The sequence below is a fragment of the Loxodonta africana genome, chromosome 14 (genome assembly GCF_030014295.1).
Source record: "Loxodonta africana isolate mLoxAfr1 chromosome 14, mLoxAfr1.hap2, whole genome shotgun sequence".
NCBI lineage: Eukaryota > Metazoa > Chordata > Mammalia > Proboscidea > Elephantidae > Loxodonta > Loxodonta africana.
In genome coordinates this window covers 62,712,680-62,732,616 of record NC_087355.1, presented here as the reverse complement: position 1 = coordinate 62,732,616, position 19,937 = coordinate 62,712,680, and the positions used below count along the sequence as shown (strand labels likewise).

Below are 19,937 nucleotides of genomic sequence, written 5' to 3'. Positions count from 1 at the left end.
GGTGGAAAAATAGACAAGGAGTGACTAAATAACAAGACTCAAGAACATTTCCTGGAGTTGAAGAAATTCTTGAGTTTGTGGATAGAAAAAGACTCATCATTTTATTCAAGTAATCTAGATGTTAGAAACATAGTCAAGATTTTCTAATTCACTTTATTAAGTTAATGTAACTTTAATACTAAAACCTGATAATGCTAATCTGAAAAAAACACAAATATTTTAGTACAAATTATAGAAAAAACCTTCTAAATAGATTTTCCTAAGCTAAATCCAGAAAAATTAGCACAGAGATAATACATCACACAGATTAGTAAATACAATAATTATAAAAAGTTCTATTGTTTACCATTTAAGTAGCATCTCTTAGGTAACTGACATGTAATGAATATCACTTTTGGCGGAACATTGGCACAATGGAAAGTGCACTGTATTGGGGTTTGGGCAACATAATTTCTACTCTTAGAGTCAGGTCACCTGTAGTGGCAAAAAATTTGAGTTCATGAATATGGACATGGTAGAACAAGTTGTGGCAGTGTCATTGTATGAAACATTATAGTACTCTCAGAAAAGAAGTATCTATATTTACTGACCTGAAGAGATGTCTATAATATATTGGTAAAAGAACACCCTGTTAGAGTTCACTGTTTACCATAGGATTACAATTTTTTACAAACATGTTTGTGTATACTGTTTTCTATTGTATGAGCTTGAATAGAAGTTATACCCAGAGAAGGATGAGAATGAAGGGATATGTGGGGAGATTTTTAATCTTGTCTCTCTATGCGTTTGCCTTGTTAAATTAGTTTCTGAAAGCACTTAGTAACTCTTTTAACTTAATGCTTTTAAAATGTTGAAAATGAAACAAGTTAAAGAAAATGGATAACTTACAGAAATTGTACAAGAAAGAAGTATGTTTTATCTTTATCATGTTATTGGGAAAGCAAGTGTTTGTTATCCTTGAGAAATTTGCAGAAAAACAAACCACATACATAATCTTGGATACCAATCTTTTTGTAAGTATTCTCAATTTTTAATTATCTACCAAAAAATATTATTTTAATAATAAAAACAAAAGTTATATAAAATGAGTCTGTGTATTATGTCAAGTCAACTGAGCTTGGAATTTTAAAATTGTGTGAATTCTAACTTTCTCAGCCTGATATTTCTAGAAACTAGTGTATTTAATCGCCCTTGGAAACATTTAGTGAGCTGATTTAAGAAGACTATCATACTTACTTTACCAATAATTTCCTTTTCTCCGTAGATATATGTACATGCTCTAAAATGGTTGTTTTGACACATTTACATTTTTATTATAAATGTGTTTGCAGATTTATGATGGAAAAGATAAAACGACTCATCTGCTGGGTGCTTTTACTGGTGCATCAATGCGAGGACTGACACTTAGTAGTACTTCCAATCAGCTCTGGCTAGAATTTAATTCTGATGCTGAGGGGACAGATGAAGGCTTTCAACTTGTCTATACCAGTAAGTATTTTGGAAGAATAAAATGATCAAACACTCATGCTGGATGTTTATTCAATAATCCTGATGCACCAGGTGAAGTAATAGCCACCTTTGATTAACAATTTACAGTTTGGAATCTCCATCTATGTATATAATTTTATTTGACCCTCCCAACATCCCTGTAGGTTATAGGTATTCTAACTGTTGAAACTAAGTTGAAAACTAAGTAGCATCTCTTAGGTAACTGACATGCAACGAGTATCACTTTTGGGGGAATGTTGGTACAATGTAAAGTGCACTGTATTGGGGTTTGGGCAACATAATTTCTACTCTTAGAGTATGGTCAGTTGAAACTAAGTTTCAGAGAAGTTAAGTAATTTGTGATTTGGGCTTAGATTTTTGTTTTTCTTTAATGGTGTGATTTTGTCCGTATAATATTTTAATAGATATAAATAGATCTAAGCTCTTTAATAGATAGAAATCCAATATTTAAATTTCTATCTGTAACTACAAAATGCCAAAAATACCTGTAGAGTGATTATTGTTGGTCACACACTAATGATCACTAGCTGGTCCGGGTGATTTTACATTAGAGAGTAGATACAGCTTTTAGTTCATTTTGTCTTTAGCTAAAGACTATTTGTTTACTATTAAAAAAATAGTAAACACTTGGTGTACTAAAGTCAGCAACAACTAAATAGGTAGAAATCCAAAGAATAAAAGCCATAGATAGATGGGTTTAATTGATTGTTATATGAATTAAATGAATTTATTTTAAAAGTTGCATAAAATAAGAAACAGATTAATTATATCAATGGACAATAAAACCTATTTAAATAATACAGTTATTAAGTTTCTACTGTGTTAGGACACTATATTAAAAAAAATAAAATGAATGTAAACAGGTGGTTATAGGCTGTATGTTTAATTTACAATCTATCAAATTGGTTATTAGAAGTTCAGAATACTCAATATAACAAATTAAGTAGCAATATTCAGAAATCTTTACTGCTAGAAAATTTGAGAAAGTCTACTGTCCCCTGTAAATTTTCTCAAGAAGTCAGATGAATGGAAACTATTACAAAAACTCAGAAATTAAAAGGGTTACAGCATTCAAGATAATCACATGAGAGCCTAAAGGGGATTTGAATCAAATTATACATTGTGAAAATACTCTTTCTTAATGTCATGAGAAATAGGAAACAAGGGAGTATAATGACTCATTATATTAAAATACCCTGGTTCAAAATAATGAGAGATTACTCCTGCTCAATGTTTACTTGTTTTTTTTTTTTTTTTTGTTTCCTACCTGAGCTGGAATTGTTGCATTATTAACATTAAAATGTAAATTAACAAAATGAATGCCAAATACACTCTTTAAATCTTCAGAACTATTGTGGACAAGGTGATTCCTAATGAAGTTCTTCCAAAGGGTAATGAAAACCCAAGCAAATAGGGTTTTAGGTATTTCTGTGATGGACTAAATTTATGGTATTGAGGACTAATGCTCAAATATAACTGGGGTGGTCAGCTCAGAAAGGCAAACATTTTTTATTCTGCTTTCCTTTTTCTTTTCTTCTGTTTTCTAACAGAGTTGCAATGGCTATATCATTTTTAAGGCTATATTGCAATGAATGGCTCAGTGTTTCTTCATACCATATAACCTTTCTTTGTTCTACATAATTTAGTTGTTTTTATGTGTAAAATGTTTATGCTTTTTTCAAAGGAAAGCTAAATTTCTTCGTCTGATATATATATAATCTATGTAATTTGAGATTATTGATGTAAGAATACTGGGTATCAAAGAGCATACCTGGATTTAAAATTTAATGATGTGTTCAGGAGCTAGACTGAGTAAAATCATTGACTTTATTGTCATTAGTGTGAGCTAAAGGCTGTCAAAAAAGAAAAACCCAAAAAAGCGAATATTGAAGTGACTCTTTTTCTTAATAACTCTAGTTGTTCATTACGGGATGTCAGTTGTTATGACAATTGGAAGCAATAGGATTAGAAAGTACAGAAACCATCATTTTTTAAAGGGAAAATGTTCATTTAAAAATATTTTTCAGTCTTAGAACTGAAACTAAAAAGTTTCAGTCTCATATCTGGAACTAAAATGTGTATAGCCTACTTCCAAAGTGACTCGATATCTAGAAGTCAGTAAATGCCCCTAAGATTTTTGTGAACCGAAAGCTTTGTTCTGAGCCCCACTGTTGGGGAGACCCCTGGAAGTAGGAACACACCTGTTCTTAACTGTAGTGGTCCTAAGTGTTACTTTTTACTTTTATAATGGAAAACCCTTCTATGTCTCTGCAGTTATATTAATAGTTAACCACGGATTTCTTTGCTTTGAAAGAATTTTGTTCCCATCCTCCAAATATAATACTTGATTTTAAACAACCTGTGCCCAGGTTGCTTTCCATGCTCTCCTGAATTTGGGGACCAATTGAACTATTGAGCTTCAAGACCCATCTCAAATATTTGCCCCTGAAGCTTACCTATGACTCCCCGAGCCACTTAAATGGCATTTTTAACATTCCTTTTGCAGTAGTTTAAATCTACAATTAATTTAACAATTATTACTTTGTATTGTGGTTTTAGTTGTTTGCAAACATACAGTGCACAGTTCTTGAGGGTGCTATTTCTCTTCAAAATATCTTTAGTCAATTTTAGTTTAATTGCTTTTTTTTCTTTTTTACATATGCATTTGAATAATGATTTTATAAAATGTTTTTGTGATACAAGAAGAAGGTTCTACTAGGCCACTATTTTAAGTTTTCATAAAATTCTTATGGATAGTAGTTAATGAATTTTTGAATATGAGAGAATGTGCTTAAGACGTTCAAACATGAGGAAAAATGGAAAAGACCATGTTCTTGTGTTTTCATTCCTGTATCCAGTCATTCCTAAGGTCAATTCCACCCCTGCACATTCTGTGGTATGTTCCTCCTTACAGTTATTTATCTGAATGGCACAGAGAAGGTTCCAGGATTAACAATGAGAGAATTAGGGACAGAAGAGAGGTCATTTGGCTAGGGGGGAGGAGGGCAGTCAAATAAGATTTCATGAAGGAGGTGGTAGTAAAGGTAGGGTTAGGGCTTACAGAAATGGTGAGGAATATTCCAGACAAAGAAAATAAAAGGAAAAAAGCACAAAAATTAGGAAAAACAAAGCATATTCAGGGCAAGTACAGCAAATAATCTGACTCAAATTAATTCTTCATGTCTGACTTCTTCTCAGTTCTAGTCTCAACACAAACAGGTCTTTTCTGCCCACGCTACTAAGGACACCCACTTATCTAACGATAATCACTCTTTTCCCATTATCCAGTTTTTTGGCTTGATTTTACTTATTGTCATCTGACTGTTTTCAGTTTTAGGTAGAAGGAACTGCATTTGACTGAGATAAATGTGAAGAAATATGAAAGCTTAGGCCCTTAAGGTGCATTTTATCTCAATTGTCTTATTGTCCATTCATTACATAATCACTAGCACTTGTAAACAGACTAGTAGGAACAGTGGCCAAGATGTTGCTTTTGACTTCAACTAATGGAAAACCTAACCATGTCTTAAACAGTCAGGGTTTATTTTTTTGTCATGTAAAAAGTCTAGAGGCAGTGGTAGGAAGGTCTTGATTCAACTGTTCAACAAAGTCAACAAGAATCCTACCCCCTGTGCAGACCCCAAATTCTCATAAAAAGATCAGACTTAATGGTCTGGCTGAGACTAAAAAGGACCCCAGTGGTCATGGCCCCCATATCTTCTGTTGGCCTGGGACAGGAACCATTCCCAAAGCCAACTCTTCAGACATGGATTGGACTAGACAATGGATTGGAGAGGGATGTTGGTGAGGAGTGAGCTTCTTGGATCAGGTGGACACTTGAGACTATGTTGGCATCTCCGGCCTGGAAGGGAGATGAGAGGGTAGAGAGGGTCAGAAGCTGACAAAATGGACACGAGAAGAGAGAGTGGAGGGAGGGAACAGGCTGTATCATTGGGGGGAGAGTAATGGGGAGTATGTAGCAAGGTGTGTATAAGTTTTTGTGTGAGAGGCTGACTTGAATTGTAAACTTTAACTTAAATCATAATAAAAATTATGGAAAAAAAAAAAAAGAATCCTACCCCTATCTTTCTGCCATGACATCTCTAAAATGTTCTCTTTTTGTTCTATGCTTTGTTGTGACAAGATCTCAAAATGGCTAAGGCAACTCTGAGCATGTTCAAGGCAAGAAGAAGGGAGAAATGGGTAAAGTTAACCACATATGTCCATTTTATCAGGGATGCAAAATTTTCCCCTATACCCACATTAGATATCTCCTGTATATCTTTGTCCCAAACTGTGCCATATGAGTGTGCCTTAATTTTTCAGAAAGGCAAGTTGGCAAATTAAGAGTTTGGAGGACTAAGAGATTGGCTTAGTCTTAGGACATCAGGACATACTGTCTGCTATGGTTATCTTACCTCTGGGAACCACATCATAGTTTTGTTATTGAGGAAGAATAGAAAAAAGAGATATTAAGAAGACAATATACAGTGTCTGCTACAGTGCACAGCTATCACAAATATTCTGAAAAAAACTTAAGTTTAAAGATACTGTATTAACGCACAATCTTATGATTAGTGGTGCCCTGCATCCCAGAAATTCCTAGGTGCTTGAAAAGGAAAAGCATTTAGTTCACCCATTACTATTTCTAGCCCTGGTATACTAAGGAGACAATGAGCTTCTTTCACCTTCTTAGCAAAAAAAAGTATATGCATAGCTGGTATGAAAATTTTCTACCACTCTTGAGAGCAGGAGATGTCCCAATCCTTTATTTTTTCTAAAGCAAATTAAATCTTTTCAGTATTCAGCCTTTATAGTTGCCAAGAAAATCTCTTTTAGTCTTTTAGGAGCACAGCCTTCTCCCAAATAAGTTTCTCAGTCAGCTGTAGTCTGAATATTCAATTGAAGTATGTACAGTTAGGCTGGTTCAATATAAAACCTCCATGACAAATGTGATCAGACCTTGGCTATTAGAGAAGGCTACTGCTCTTCCATTCTTCCAAACTCTAGAACCAAAGTCCCTCCTTGGGTAATCTATTCTTCTGTTGTTAGGACAATGGTTATTGGTTACTCCTGTCCTTGAGAAATAAAGTCTCATCCCAGATAAAGATGAGGCATATTTTTAGGGTGCAGTGGTTAAGAGCTACAGTTGTTAATCAAAAAGATTTGCAGTCTGAATCCACCAGCCATTCCTTGGAAACTCTATGGGGCAATTATTCTCAGTCTTAAAGGGTTGCTATGAGTTGGAATTGATTTGACGGCAACGGGTGTGTATAACAAAATTAGTCGTTAATTCTCCTATGACAAGGACTTCATAGGAATGTGGCTGTCTTTCCTAGAGTGTAAAGGGGAAAAAGAGGAGAGAAAATTGCCGTTTCTTTCTTCTACTATTGAAAGAATAAATGATCAGTTAATATCTCAATAGGGTATCTTCCCCAAAAATCACTTTGATCTGTATAACGCTGCAATGGAACTCAGCCAAACCAGACTGGACACTCTGATAAGACTCCCTCAGCAACTCAGTACACATCTCAAGAATCTATTGTCAAGAATCTGGTGTTTTTTACTCTCTCCCTCTCACGAAATGCTACTTTGTATAAACATTATTTGTTTGATCATCTGTCATCTCTTCCCTCTTGCTCCTCTACTGTAGTTTATTTATTGTTGAAATATTTATTTGATAGTAGATTTATATTTTCTTTTACACTGGAACTTCATATGCTCTGAGGATGAAGAGAACAGCACATAAGACAGGGTTCCTGCTCACGTGGAACTAGCTAACTTTTCAGTGAGGAAAGATAGAAAATAAAATTATAAATAAAAGATGAAATAACTACATTTAGAATTAATTTAAAACAGGGAATTAGGATAGATGGTATAGGAAATGGGGCAACTGTAGCTAGTTTGTTCAGCCATACAGTCTCAGAAGTGTCCTCTGATTTGATATGTGAATGGTCAGAAGGGGCAACCACATCAAGTTCCAAGGGCAGAGGGCTCTAAGCAGAGAGATCAGTAAGTACAAAGGCCTAAGAGAGGCCTGAACTTGACTTATATGGCTAGAACTGAATAAGCAAGAAGAATGGGACATAATGAAAGCTAAATTTGAATTCTAGGCAGGGACAAGGGGAGTATAGGAAGGAATTTATATTTTATTAAAAATGCAAGCAGAGACCTTTAAGATTATCATAACTTTAAATATAAGAGTTAAAATAATAATAGCTACCATTTATCTACTACCTACTAGGTTGAAAGGAAACCCTGGTGGTGTAGTGGTTAAGTGCTATAGCTGCTAACCATAGGGTCGGCAGTTTGAATCCACCAAGCACTCCTTGGAAACTCTATGGAGCAGTTCTACTCTGTCCTATAGGGTCGCTATGAGTTGGAATCAACTCGACGGCACTGGGTTTTTGGGTACTAGGTTAAAGGCATAACCTATGGGAGGTACTATTATTATCCCACTGATAAAAGGAGGGAAAATGAAGCATGGAAAAGTTACATTTCTTGCCCAAGGTCACACAGCTAATAAGTGCAGATGTGGAATTTGAACTGAGGGGCTCTACCTCTTAGAGTTCATGCTCTTAACCACTGTATCATACTTCCTCCCAATTTAAGTTATGGATATTTTATATTTAAAATTTCATGGTTTTAATGTCTTTTTATTGTTATATAAATATTAAAAAATAATATTAATGCAATTCTTCGAAAAGAAACTTTTTTTCTTTTTAAATTTGAGAGTCTGAATGCTTTCTTATTGGCCAAATTTACTACCAGGGAATGACTAAGTCCTAATATCTTCTGTGTTGTTCATGAAATCTATAAACTCTATTTCTTGAAGGTATGTTTCATGGCAGATTCTTTTAGCTCTATATATTTGTAGTTAGCCCCACTTTTTCAGCAGAAAGGAATATGGGTACTTTTAACAACCATTTTTTACAGAGATAAATTGTGCCCTTTTGATGGATTATAGCACTCTCTTCTCAAAAGTAGGTCTAGTAAATACCCATGATGCCCAGCCATTAGGAAATACCTCTGGGCTCAGATGTTCACTTTTTACCTCTTCTGCATATTTAGTTTACTAAACAACTCACTGTAGAAAAGTCCATTTTCCCAAGGGAAAAGTTCAAATATATTTGGACCCTCTTAGCCTTCTGTTTATGTTTTTTGAAATGATTCAATAATCCACACGGAATATAGCCATTTCAAACTTTATATTCAAATTGAAGATGGACATTATCTTATTTGTGAAGCCTTTTCTCACCTACCAGCCTTATAAGTATGTAACATTATTATAGATGCTTTAGTTACCACTATGTTGTTGGTAGTGTTAACCATGAAAGAGCTTCCTTTGTTCATTATATATAACTTAGTTCACTTACACATTACTTAAAAATTAATTTCTGGCAGATTGAGGACCTATTTGTGAGTATGAAAATTAAAATTTTTAGAAAAAACAATGTGGCCTAGAATATTTATTCCTTTAAGGTGGAAAAAAAAAATGTCTAAAACAAGATGTTGTTGTTGGGTGCCCTTGATTTGATGCCAACTCAGAGCAATCCTATCTGACAGAGTAGAATTGCCCTATATGGTTCTCTAGGCTGTAATCTTTACAGGAGCAGATCACCAGGTCTTTTCTCCTGTGGAGTCTCTGGTGGTTTCAAACCACTGAAATAGCTAGCAGTGGAACACTTAAAAATTGACCACCAGGGCTCCTTAAAACAACATTAAAAAAAAAAAAAAAAACACTGTCATTGAGTCGATTCCGACTCATAGCGACCCTATAGGACAGAGTAGAACTGCCCAATAGGGTTTCCAAGGAGTGGCTGGTGGATTCGAACTGCCCACTCTTTGGTTAGCCCCCAAACAATCGCTGCTCCACCAGGGCCCCTGAAACAAGATATACAACCAAAAATCTCTTAATAGTTTCTTGTGTCCCTGCCTTTCTAAGCACTCCCCTGAAGTGTGGTAACTAAAAGCCTGGAAACTTCATTTTCCAGGCTCTCTTGCCTGCAAAGATATCTGTTTATATTCAGTCATTTAAAGGCTGTCTTATGAGTGCTGAAATGTAGAATAGATAAAAGAAATTGTTATTTTCCACCAGCAGGTGCAGATAGGAGTGTGGTTGTTGCAAGTGGCTGTATGTAGCAGTGGCTTCCCTAAACTCCCGGGTTTTCTGAAAACTATCAGTGGTCTTATAACCTTCACCCCCTCTGCGTTTCCAAAATTGTCAAAGCCTCTAAATGCCTATATAAGATCTTGGCTACTCAAAATATCTTAGTATCTTATGTTTTCTTAACCCAGCACTGGTCATTAAACATCAAAAGCAAGCAAACAAATAAACTCTCTACATCAAAACACATTATAAATAAAGTAAAAAAAGACGATATTTTAGGAGGAAAGATTTACAAGAATTTAACAGAACAACATACAGTTTATATAAAGGAGTCCCACAAATCAATAAGAAAAAATACAGCCTAAAAGAAAAATATGGGCAAAAAACAGCTTCTACTGCAATGGTCCTTATATAAAACAAACAAAATTTTCAACTTATTAGGAATTAAATAAATACAAATTTATACCAAAATAAGATACTATTGCACACCTATAAAATTGGTAAAAGTTAAAAATCCATGCAATACCAAGTGCTGATAAGAATTTGAAGGAATGGGAACTCATAAATTTTGAGCAATGTGTATTGGTAAAGCCAAATAGGAGAGTAAAATATCTAGTAAAATTCCACTTCTAGGCATATCTAGAATGTACCAACTATATATTTTGGCCAAATACCAAATGGCCAATGTTTAAAAATCAATACTCAGACAAAGGTGAATATCACCATCCCAGAATGAAATATGAATGATATACAAGAAACAAAGTAGTATCTTTAATAATATCACTCACTTTTTTATGCCCTACAGATTATAATTTAAGAAAGTTTATTGGTAGCATATTTTCTAGTCAGAACTTTATAGATAGTTTGCAGCATCACTAATTAAAAAAAAAAAAAAGAATCCTTTATCTTAATGCCTGAAAATATATAGCAATCATTTTCACAAGCTTTTTTAAATTCTTAACTTCTTAGACTCATAAATTATAAATGGCTATTTTCTTAAAGCCTTCTTCTAAAGTTTGTTGTTTCAAAGCTTTATATGCTTAATATAGTTTGATTAGTGAGAAATAAATGTGTGTCAAATTCTTTTTCAATTAGTTTGATTAATGAGGGAAAAAAAAAGCAATGCTTAATTATTTTTCAACTCTATTCTTTTTATAGTCTTTATTATGTCTGGATCAAAGGGGATCATCATAACCATTGTGTATGATCTTGGAGTATTTTCTGCTTGTGATATTTTGAGGTGGCAAAGTTGACATTCTCCTTTGTATATATCCTCATTAAAATATAAAGAATTCTAAATTAGGAATTTTTCTCAAAATTCTATGGTCTGAATTCCTGAAAACAACTGGAAATATATAGCAATCATTTCCCATAGACTCTTTTAAATTCTTAACTTTCATAGACTCAAAAATTATAAATGGTTATCTTCCTAAAATTATTTCCAAAACCCACTCTTCAGACAAACATTAGACTAGACTAGAAAACATAAAACAATATTCATGAGGAGTGTGCTTCTTAGTTCAATCAGATACATGAGACCAAAAGGGTGGCTCCTGCCTGGAGGCAGGACAAGAGGGCAGGAAGGGGCAGGAATTGGCTGAATGGACACAAGAAATCCAAGGTTGAAAGGGGGAGTGCAACTAATGTCACATAACAATATGTGTATAAATTTCTGTATGAGAAATTAACTTGAGCTTTAAACTTTCACTTAAAACAAAATTAATTTTTTTTAATTATAAATGGTTATCTTCTTAAAGCATTCCAAAGTTTGTTGTTTCAAAGTTTTAGAATATTTAGTAACAAATATTAAGTATAATTCTAAAGATTATTATGCTTAATATAAGTCCACCAGACAATTCTATGAAGATTAAAATTGATAGTCTAATCTTTATTTGTCTCCTTGAATTAGTATTTAAACTTTTATTAACATTTAGTATTTCAAAATAGATATGTTCCCCTACTGTATTTAGATAACATACCTTCTCAATTTCCTTATTAATAATCTATTCCCCTTTTTACTTAACAGTTTGAAAGTTCTTTACTTTTGGTACATAAAATTACAATATTCTCATCATCATTAAATACTCTAGCATTTTATGTTTACCATACTAAATATATATCTACATTTTAACTGACTGAGTTTCAAAAAGTAAAGCATATAAGAACTCTTTAAAAGAAAAAACAAATGAAACCCGTTCCTGTCGAGTTGATTCCAACTCATAGCAACCCTATAGGACAGAGTAGAACTGACTCATACGGTTTCCAAGAAGCACCTGGTGGATTCGAACCACTGACCTTTTGGTTAGCAGCCACGGCTCTTAACAACTATGCTACCAAGGTTTCCTCTTTATTCTAAGTTGCATAAAAAATGCTTACTTATATTTAAAAAGTGAATTTTCAAATATCAGCTATAAACCTAAGCAGTATGCCTAACTTGTATAGCTGATACTATTTTACTGATGAGATCTTGTGTCACTGTATGTATAGAAGTATAGCTTTTTTGTAGCAGTGAAAAATTTGAAACAATATAAATAGTCATCAGCTGGAAAATGAATAAATCAGTTTTTAAATATAAATTTAAGGGAATACCAAAGAGTAGTTAAAATTAACAAACTCTGTGTGTATGTTTATAAATACAAAGATAAATGCACAATTCTAGGCAATAGATAAAGTTGCAGAAGCATACATATGTTTTCATACCATCTTAGTTATCTAGTGCTGCTATAGCAGAAATATCACAAAAGGATGGCTTTAACAAAGAGAAATTTATTCTCTCACAGTCTAGGAGGCTACAAGTCCAAGTTCAGGGTGCCAGCTCCAGGGGAAGGTTTTCTTTCTCTGTTGGCTCTCAGGGAACGTCCTTGGCATCAATCTTCCACTGCTGTAGAAGCTTCTTTGCTCAGAGGCCCCTGGTCCAAAGGACTTGCTGTTCTCCTGGTTCTTGTTTTTTGGTGGTATGAGTCCCCGCCCCCCATCTCTCTGCTCAATCTCTCTTTTATATCTCAAAAGAGATTGACCGAAGACACAACCTAAACTTGTAGATTGAGTCCTGCATCATTAATATAACTGCCTCTAATCCTGTCTCATTATCATAGAGGTAGGATTTATAACACACTGGGAAATCACCTTAGAGGACAAAATGGTGGACTATCACACAATACTGGGAATTGTGGCCTAGCCAAATTGACACACATTTTTGGGGGACACAATTCAATCCACAACACATACTATTCAGAAAATGTATAAATAATTACAAAACATACTATATATTGTTCATAGACATATAGATATATACTAAAACATTATACATATATATGTATGAATACTATTTTCTGAATATTTATAGGGAAAAAGCAGAATGGGAATGAACAGGGATATGAGAGAAGTGTTTTTCAATATTCGCTCTTAATAATATCAATAATACTGGTCAAAATCAATTAATATGAATATCAATTAACCTGAATACTAATCTGAGTTAATATTAATCTGAAGAAACTATGACACAGTACTATAATCTGTTACAGTGAAATGGTGAGTTGATTATGCTATCATTTGTACTTTTTCATAGGTTTCAAATATTACATAACAAAAATAAATTTGAAATACTAAAAGAAATATACTACAGGGAGGCAGGGTAGGAATTAGATTTCAGTTTATTTAGTAAGCAGAAAGAATTTACGTAATGAGAATTTTCAGTTCATTTTGTGCTCCAGAAATTTTTGTTTTGTCAGAGTACCAAATTTCACAAGGAATGGTGAATGTTTATAGAATGTGATTTTTCATACACATCTTTATTTAATTGTCAGTTTCAAGTATTTGAGCTTTTCAGTGAAAACTCTGGCAGCTGAATGTTTCCATAAAGATAAGACAGTTCTGAATATTTATGAGTAAGCAACAATAATTCCAACAAATTGGACTGAATTATGTTGTGCTTTGTAGCTTATATACTATTGTCCCTGTGCATTTTCATCTACAATGCAAAATATTATAAATTATCTTAATTTACAAAGAATATCTCCATTTTACCTCATCACCAAGCAATTGCCAGCCACATTTACAGAACATTCAAATTAAAGAAGGATGAATTTGGTAATAAACCTTGAAAAAAGAGCTTGATTTCCATTTTTATTTTGAGAAATGATATATGGTAAAACTCAGAAGTGTCTGTATCTTGAATGATAAACTGAATGTCATGCTTGTAGAAGGAACACAAACTTATGTTTTGAGTGGGGACACTTTACATCTAGTAATAAGTGTGCAGATTTATGTAAAGAAATGTGTCCTGAAATTTAAAGTTACTACTTCTGCTGTTTCTTCTGTGCTTAAAAAGACTCATTTGCTTGACCATGTAGCCTCTCTATTTCATTGTATATGTTACAATTTGAGATAACAACTGCTAACCTCTTGTATAGCTATCTCTGAAGCACTTTGCCTTTGCTGGATTTCAAGACATTTTGATGCAAAAGAGGGTGTCACAAATTGATTCCTACAGGAAATTTCCTAGGCTCCTTTTGGTTTTCTGTGTTTGTTTTGATATTGTCTCTCAAATTTCAGTTTCTATCAGTATTACTTTAGTTTATTTTTGCTTGCATCCCAGAAGTAATAATTGCCTCTAAGAATCCATACCATTCATGAATAGTTGAATTATTGCACATATGCTATGTGACAGGATTTGTGCTTGGTAGGCACGGTGAGAAAGAAAGAAAGAAAAAAAAAAAGCCCAATTTATAGGGGAAAAAAGAAAGAAAAGCCCAAATGATTATAAAGAAATTAAAATGTGCAAAATTGTTCTTTGGGTTAACAAAGGAGAGAATGATTAAGACCCCTTTAAAAGAGATTAGGAAGGACTACTTATCTACTTATGTTCTCTGACAGTTAATCTTTCTCTCAATATACAGAAATTATACAAAAATCTCAGTACTTGAAGTTGTACAAGTTATGATGATTTTATATACACAGTGACAGTCCAGGAAATCAATGATGCAGATTGGTGATTTGACATCAGTGAGCTAATAGATGTTTTTTTGTTTGTTTCCTTGTTCAAGACTGGATTAATTTGCTCAAGATTCGGTGCCTCTAAAAGAGACAAAAATCTATTTTTCAGCACCATATAATTTAAGACATTAAGTTTTCTCCTTCTCCAACATTACCCAGGGCCCAGTGCCATCGAGTCAATTCTGACTCATAGCGACCCCACAGACAGAGTAGAACTGCCCTCATAGAGTTTCAAGGAGTACCTGGTGGATTCGAACTGCTGACCCTTTGGTTAGCAGCCATAGCACTTAACCACTACGCCACCAGGGTTTCCTCTCCAACATTATTTGCCTTGAAATCACAAATTTCTCATTCTTGAGGCTATCTAGTACATTGTTTATAACTCTCTATTCTCAGAAGCTGTGTCAACCCCAATTTTGTCAATAATTATCTTTGGTGAATTTATTATGTCATTTATCCTACATTTATACTTTACAAACCATTAAAAACAGAACTACATAGCTAAGGACTTTAGATTTTGGTTACTAGTATCGTATTATTTGCTTCAAATTAAATTAGAGTGTCCTTCTCTAGTTCTTTCAGGATCTCAGTAGTTCATTGTCCTATGACTGCTGGGTTCTTAATAGCCATCTTTATTAAGTTTATCTTGAATGTGCAAACAAGATATTCTGGATCAGAGACCTATTAATTACTATCATTTAAGTAGTGATAATAACTACATCAGGTAGCTATCATCCCAGTCCTTACACCTATGACAACATGATGAGAGCTAGATGGAAAAATCTCCTACACAAGTGGCCAGCTACTCCACAGGTAAGGGATGAAGAAAAATGAACCTACTCTGCTTATAGACAGGGGAGAAAGAGGCAGTTGTGTCCTCCTCCCTCCAAAAAGGAGGGAGAAAAAACTGCTTCTTGGAGGTGGAATGGAAAGAATCCTGAATTCTCACTCTAACTTGTCAGAGTATACATACGTATCTCCAGGGGCAAACAAACCTTCTGTGTCTCCTGCTTTTATTAAGCAGAGCCGTCTTTAAGGTTCTGCACCTCATTCTCCCTTGAAATATAAACAAATACGTCCTCCAGAATTAGGTAAATCTCACTGGAATTCTTTCACTATCTATATAGTTGATAATTAACTCTCAAGGCTTGCTCTTAGTCCTGGATCCTAAGTTTCCAGAAAAAATAAAGTGATGAAACAACTCTGCAGAAACACAAAAATGTTTTCCCTGAACTCCAGAATGATAAAATATAGGGAGCTATATTTTAGGAAGCTTTTATATTCTTTTCCAGTGAGAATTTTTGAGAGGTGTACTTTTTCTGGAGCAGATGAAAATTCAGTGTTCTTCAAGCTGATTACTGTTATATTACCTCTTAATAAGGTATATTTTGAGATTACTTTCCTCTAAGACTATGAACGTAAAGAGCAGTCTAAAGTTATACTTGCAAGTGGACATACTTGTTATTGGAGTAGTTCTAATTTCACATATTTTGTCTAATTTTTAAAATTTTGATGATATAATCCTAGCAGTTATATTATCTAGAATGTAATACTAGCTATAAATCGCTTGAACTAGGCAGAAAACTTAATACTATAAATATCCATGATATAGTCATATAGAACACAGAGTATCATTAATAAATTTGAAAAATAAAAAAAATTCTCATTGTCACAAAAAAATCATCTATGGCTAGTGTATACTATCAAAATTATATATGTCAAGAATAATACAACTCAGAATAAATATAGAATAAGGTACAATCTGTAGTTTTTAATCCTCCTGTTAAATTCTGCCTTTAATCAATTTACATTTTCTCACAGGTTTTGAACTTTCACACTGTGAAGACCCTGGTGTCCCACAATTTGGGTACAAGATCAGTGACCAAGGCCACTTTGCCGGTAGCACTATCATTTATGGATGCAATCCAGGCTACACTCTCCATGGAAGTAGCCTTCTTAAATGCATGACAGGAGAAAGAAGGGCATGGGACTATCCTCTGCCTTCCTGCATTGGTAGGATACTGTTTTGAATTTTATGACATAATATTTCTGTGAAAATGTTATCAGTATATACTGTATATTTTAAGTGATTTCATCTGCACACACAGAATGCACATCATAAATCAAAACGTTAATGAATTCATAGCTCATTTTTTCCAAAAAAAAAAAAAAATTCATGGAAAAGTAAAAAAGTCATGTTCATAATCTCATCAATGAGTATATTGTATTGTTACAGTATAATATATGAAGTCATTTTATTTCTCCTATCTTAATATAAAGCTCAGTACAAATATATGGTAAGACATTTAGTCACACACGTTTATTGAATCACATCAGCCAAATATGTTTTAATTCACAAAATTACTGCCCACCTTGGGATTAAGATGGATTTTAAAAGAGCAAACTAGTCTCAATAACTTTAAAGACTTTGTGTATGTACTTTTGCAAAGTACATTTGTTTTTCTTATGTGTTTGCAACATAATAAAATGAAGGGAAATGTGAGACCCAATGACTTAAGATACATTGCCTCTATGAAGTAGAAAATGGTTGTTTTCTTTACTTCCCATAGTTGTGGTACCAGCTCTTTTCTACCATCCTGTAAATCCATTAATGAGTGACTGGGAATGTGGGGATGGGAGAGTGTATAGACAAGTATTGATAGAGACTTCTGCTTTTTTCTCTCCTGCTCCAAAGATCAAGTTGGTGCTGGGATGGAACACTAGGCCCACAAAAGAAAAAGTGATTTTAACAAAACGCTAACTCTTCAGTACAGAACAAACATACAGTACTTTTTTGGCCATTCTTATTTTTGATGGTGTTTATGGGGGCAGAAATCCATTCTCTATCAAGCCCACATGAACACAATCGGCCTGAACCTTTTGGGACACATGAAAAAATCTAATCTCTATTAGTTGATATTATCAACATAGGAATAGCTGCAAAATTTTGTAGAATAAAAATGGAAAAGTTGAAATTTTAGTCATTAGAGGCTTTGTAACTAATTTCACAATGTTATTGATTTTATGAGTCCTCAAATGGTTTATTTAAACATTGATTCATGCAGAAAGAAATATGCTTTTATCTAACTGACATGCAGTTAGAATACTTTCTTTTAATATGACATCTGAATTTTACATAGATTATAAGGATGATATCTAAAACAGTAATCACCCCAAATGCCAGAAACTTGGGATTCTGGAATATGACTAAGGATCAGCCCATTGGCATAGGTTTTGTGTGAAATGTACAACTGATAAGCTCTCTTTGAGGTTATATTCTTTGATATGATTATGAAATATTTTAAATGAAGAGACAGAGATGGTAATAGCACGAAACTATAAACTTGTCAGTACTGACTCGTGATTTTGTCCTTAAAAATTAGTATCACAAAACAAATACATTAAAATCATAAATCTTCTATTATGTGTTGACATACTGAAGACATTATATTCTGGAAATATTTTATGCAAGTGGAAGGGCATGTGGTTTGGGATATGAGTATTTTAATTGATTTACAATGAATCAATTCATTTTAGATTTACAAATCTCCTGAGTCAAAACTTACTGTTGTAGAACTACTCAAGATTTCCTGGAAAGAGTAATCCATTTTTTTTTTTCGTGGTGGATGATGAAGAATTACGGCTATAAACAGTTGGACACTGTGTCTGGCGTTTGATGCTGACGATTTGCATGATTACAGACAATGAAATTCCATTTTAGATGGTGTGTTCTACTGGCAACTCTACATATCTTTGTCACCCGGCCTAACAGCATAATTGTTTTGTGTGTGTTCATTAACCTTAAATATTTATTATGTGTATATTTTTGCCTCTGTCAGCTAAGAATTTTTTTTTTCCAATTTTTTGGATTATTTGAGAATTTTTTTCTGGATTGCCTACTTAACAAAGTGAAATCACTCTGGACATCCCAATAATAATAAATAGCATTAAAACAGAGAAAATACCCTAAAAGATAAACTTTGTATTATTCTGTGTGTTAACACTTACATTTTAGTTAATTCAATAAATTTTATAAATATTAGAGAGCACATTAAATCAAAACCAAACTAGACTTTACTGGAGTAAAAAATCAAACGAAAATGCTACTTTGACTTTTGAGAGGTTAAATGGGAAAGAGTTTAGAGTGATTTAAAGGGGGAATAAAAGGACAATGAAATTTAGAAGGCCTGAGGGACTATAATAAAAATTAGGTTTTCTCGGAGGTGGGGTAGCAAGATGATGAATTATTCAGCCTGCAACCAACTAGCAGTGAGCAACTTGCCATCTGTCTTCCTTTTATAATTACCGTTATTTAACAACATATCTTAAAATGTTTGGAATCCTCAAGTCAGAGTCTTTGAGTGCGTCCTTTTTTTTTTTTTTCATTCCCTAATTAGGTTTATTTTATTATCTTTTATGTGATAATAAAACACTATTACATTATTGTGCAATGTATCCTTGCTTCAACTAATACCTTAAACTGAAGAGATTTATACAAATTTATACTTTCGAGAAGAGGGAAAAATTAATCCTTATTTTTCTTAATGTGAAAAACACATACTCTTGAGAAATTTGTGGATTCCTTTGAAAAGACTGGCATTAAATCGTGACAAATTTTTTATTCTTTTTGATTAGCTGAATGTGGAGGTCGTTTTAAAGGAGAGTCATCAGGAAGAATCTTATCTCCCGGTTACCCCTTTCCATATGACAATAATTTGCGTTGCATGTGGATGATTGAGGTAGATCCAGGTAACATCGTCAGGTAAATGGATTTCATTTTCTCTAAAATACTGTTTTTCTTATTGGGAAAAAGGAAACTGGAAAGAAATCTGAATTTCCTGATTGGCCCTTGTATATAATAATGATCAACATTTTTTAGTATTATTAACCTTGGCAAGGGAAAACTTGATTCTTTTAAATTTATTATATGAATAAGTATTCATACGCATGACTTATTGATTCACAGACCACAGAGCTAGCTTATTTCACTCATTAGAGTGAAGCCTTTCATAGTTAGAACAGGTCATAGCAGGTCAGGACTATTTCTGCTTCTTGTGGACTCTGCTACTTCAATTCTTGATGACTTAACGTTAGAAGGAATAAGACTAGAAAGAGAATAACTGCTAACATCTTTCCCAGGCCATGGCACATTTCTCAGCATCTGCTTTTGGCCCTTTAAACTGGATATGCTTTCTCTTTCCTTAGATTCTGTGTTTAGTTTAGATGGTTTACAACTCTGCACATTGCTGCCCTTCACACGAGGGCAGACCCGTCATCTCCTATATCCTTAACACCAAGCAGGTTTCCAAGCTCAACACAGGTG

General features: G+C 33.6%; 1 protein-coding gene across 3 annotated transcripts in view; it reads left to right on the top strand.

The window, feature by feature from the left end:
• Positions 1 to 19,937, top strand: part of CSMD3 (CUB and Sushi multiple domains 3) — a 1,388,861-nt gene that overhangs the window by 995,541 nt on the left and 373,383 nt on the right. For all 3 annotated transcript variants that reach the window (XM_064268007.1, XM_003408442.3, XM_003408441.3), the window contains 3 exons: positions 1,332 to 1,488; positions 16,436 to 16,627; positions 19,250 to 19,376. In XM_064268007.1, the coding sequence (XP_064124077.1) occupies positions 1,332 to 1,488; positions 16,436 to 16,627; positions 19,250 to 19,376 (476 nt within the window). The remainder of the gene's footprint in view (positions 1 to 1,331; positions 1,489 to 16,435; positions 16,628 to 19,249; positions 19,377 to 19,937) is intronic.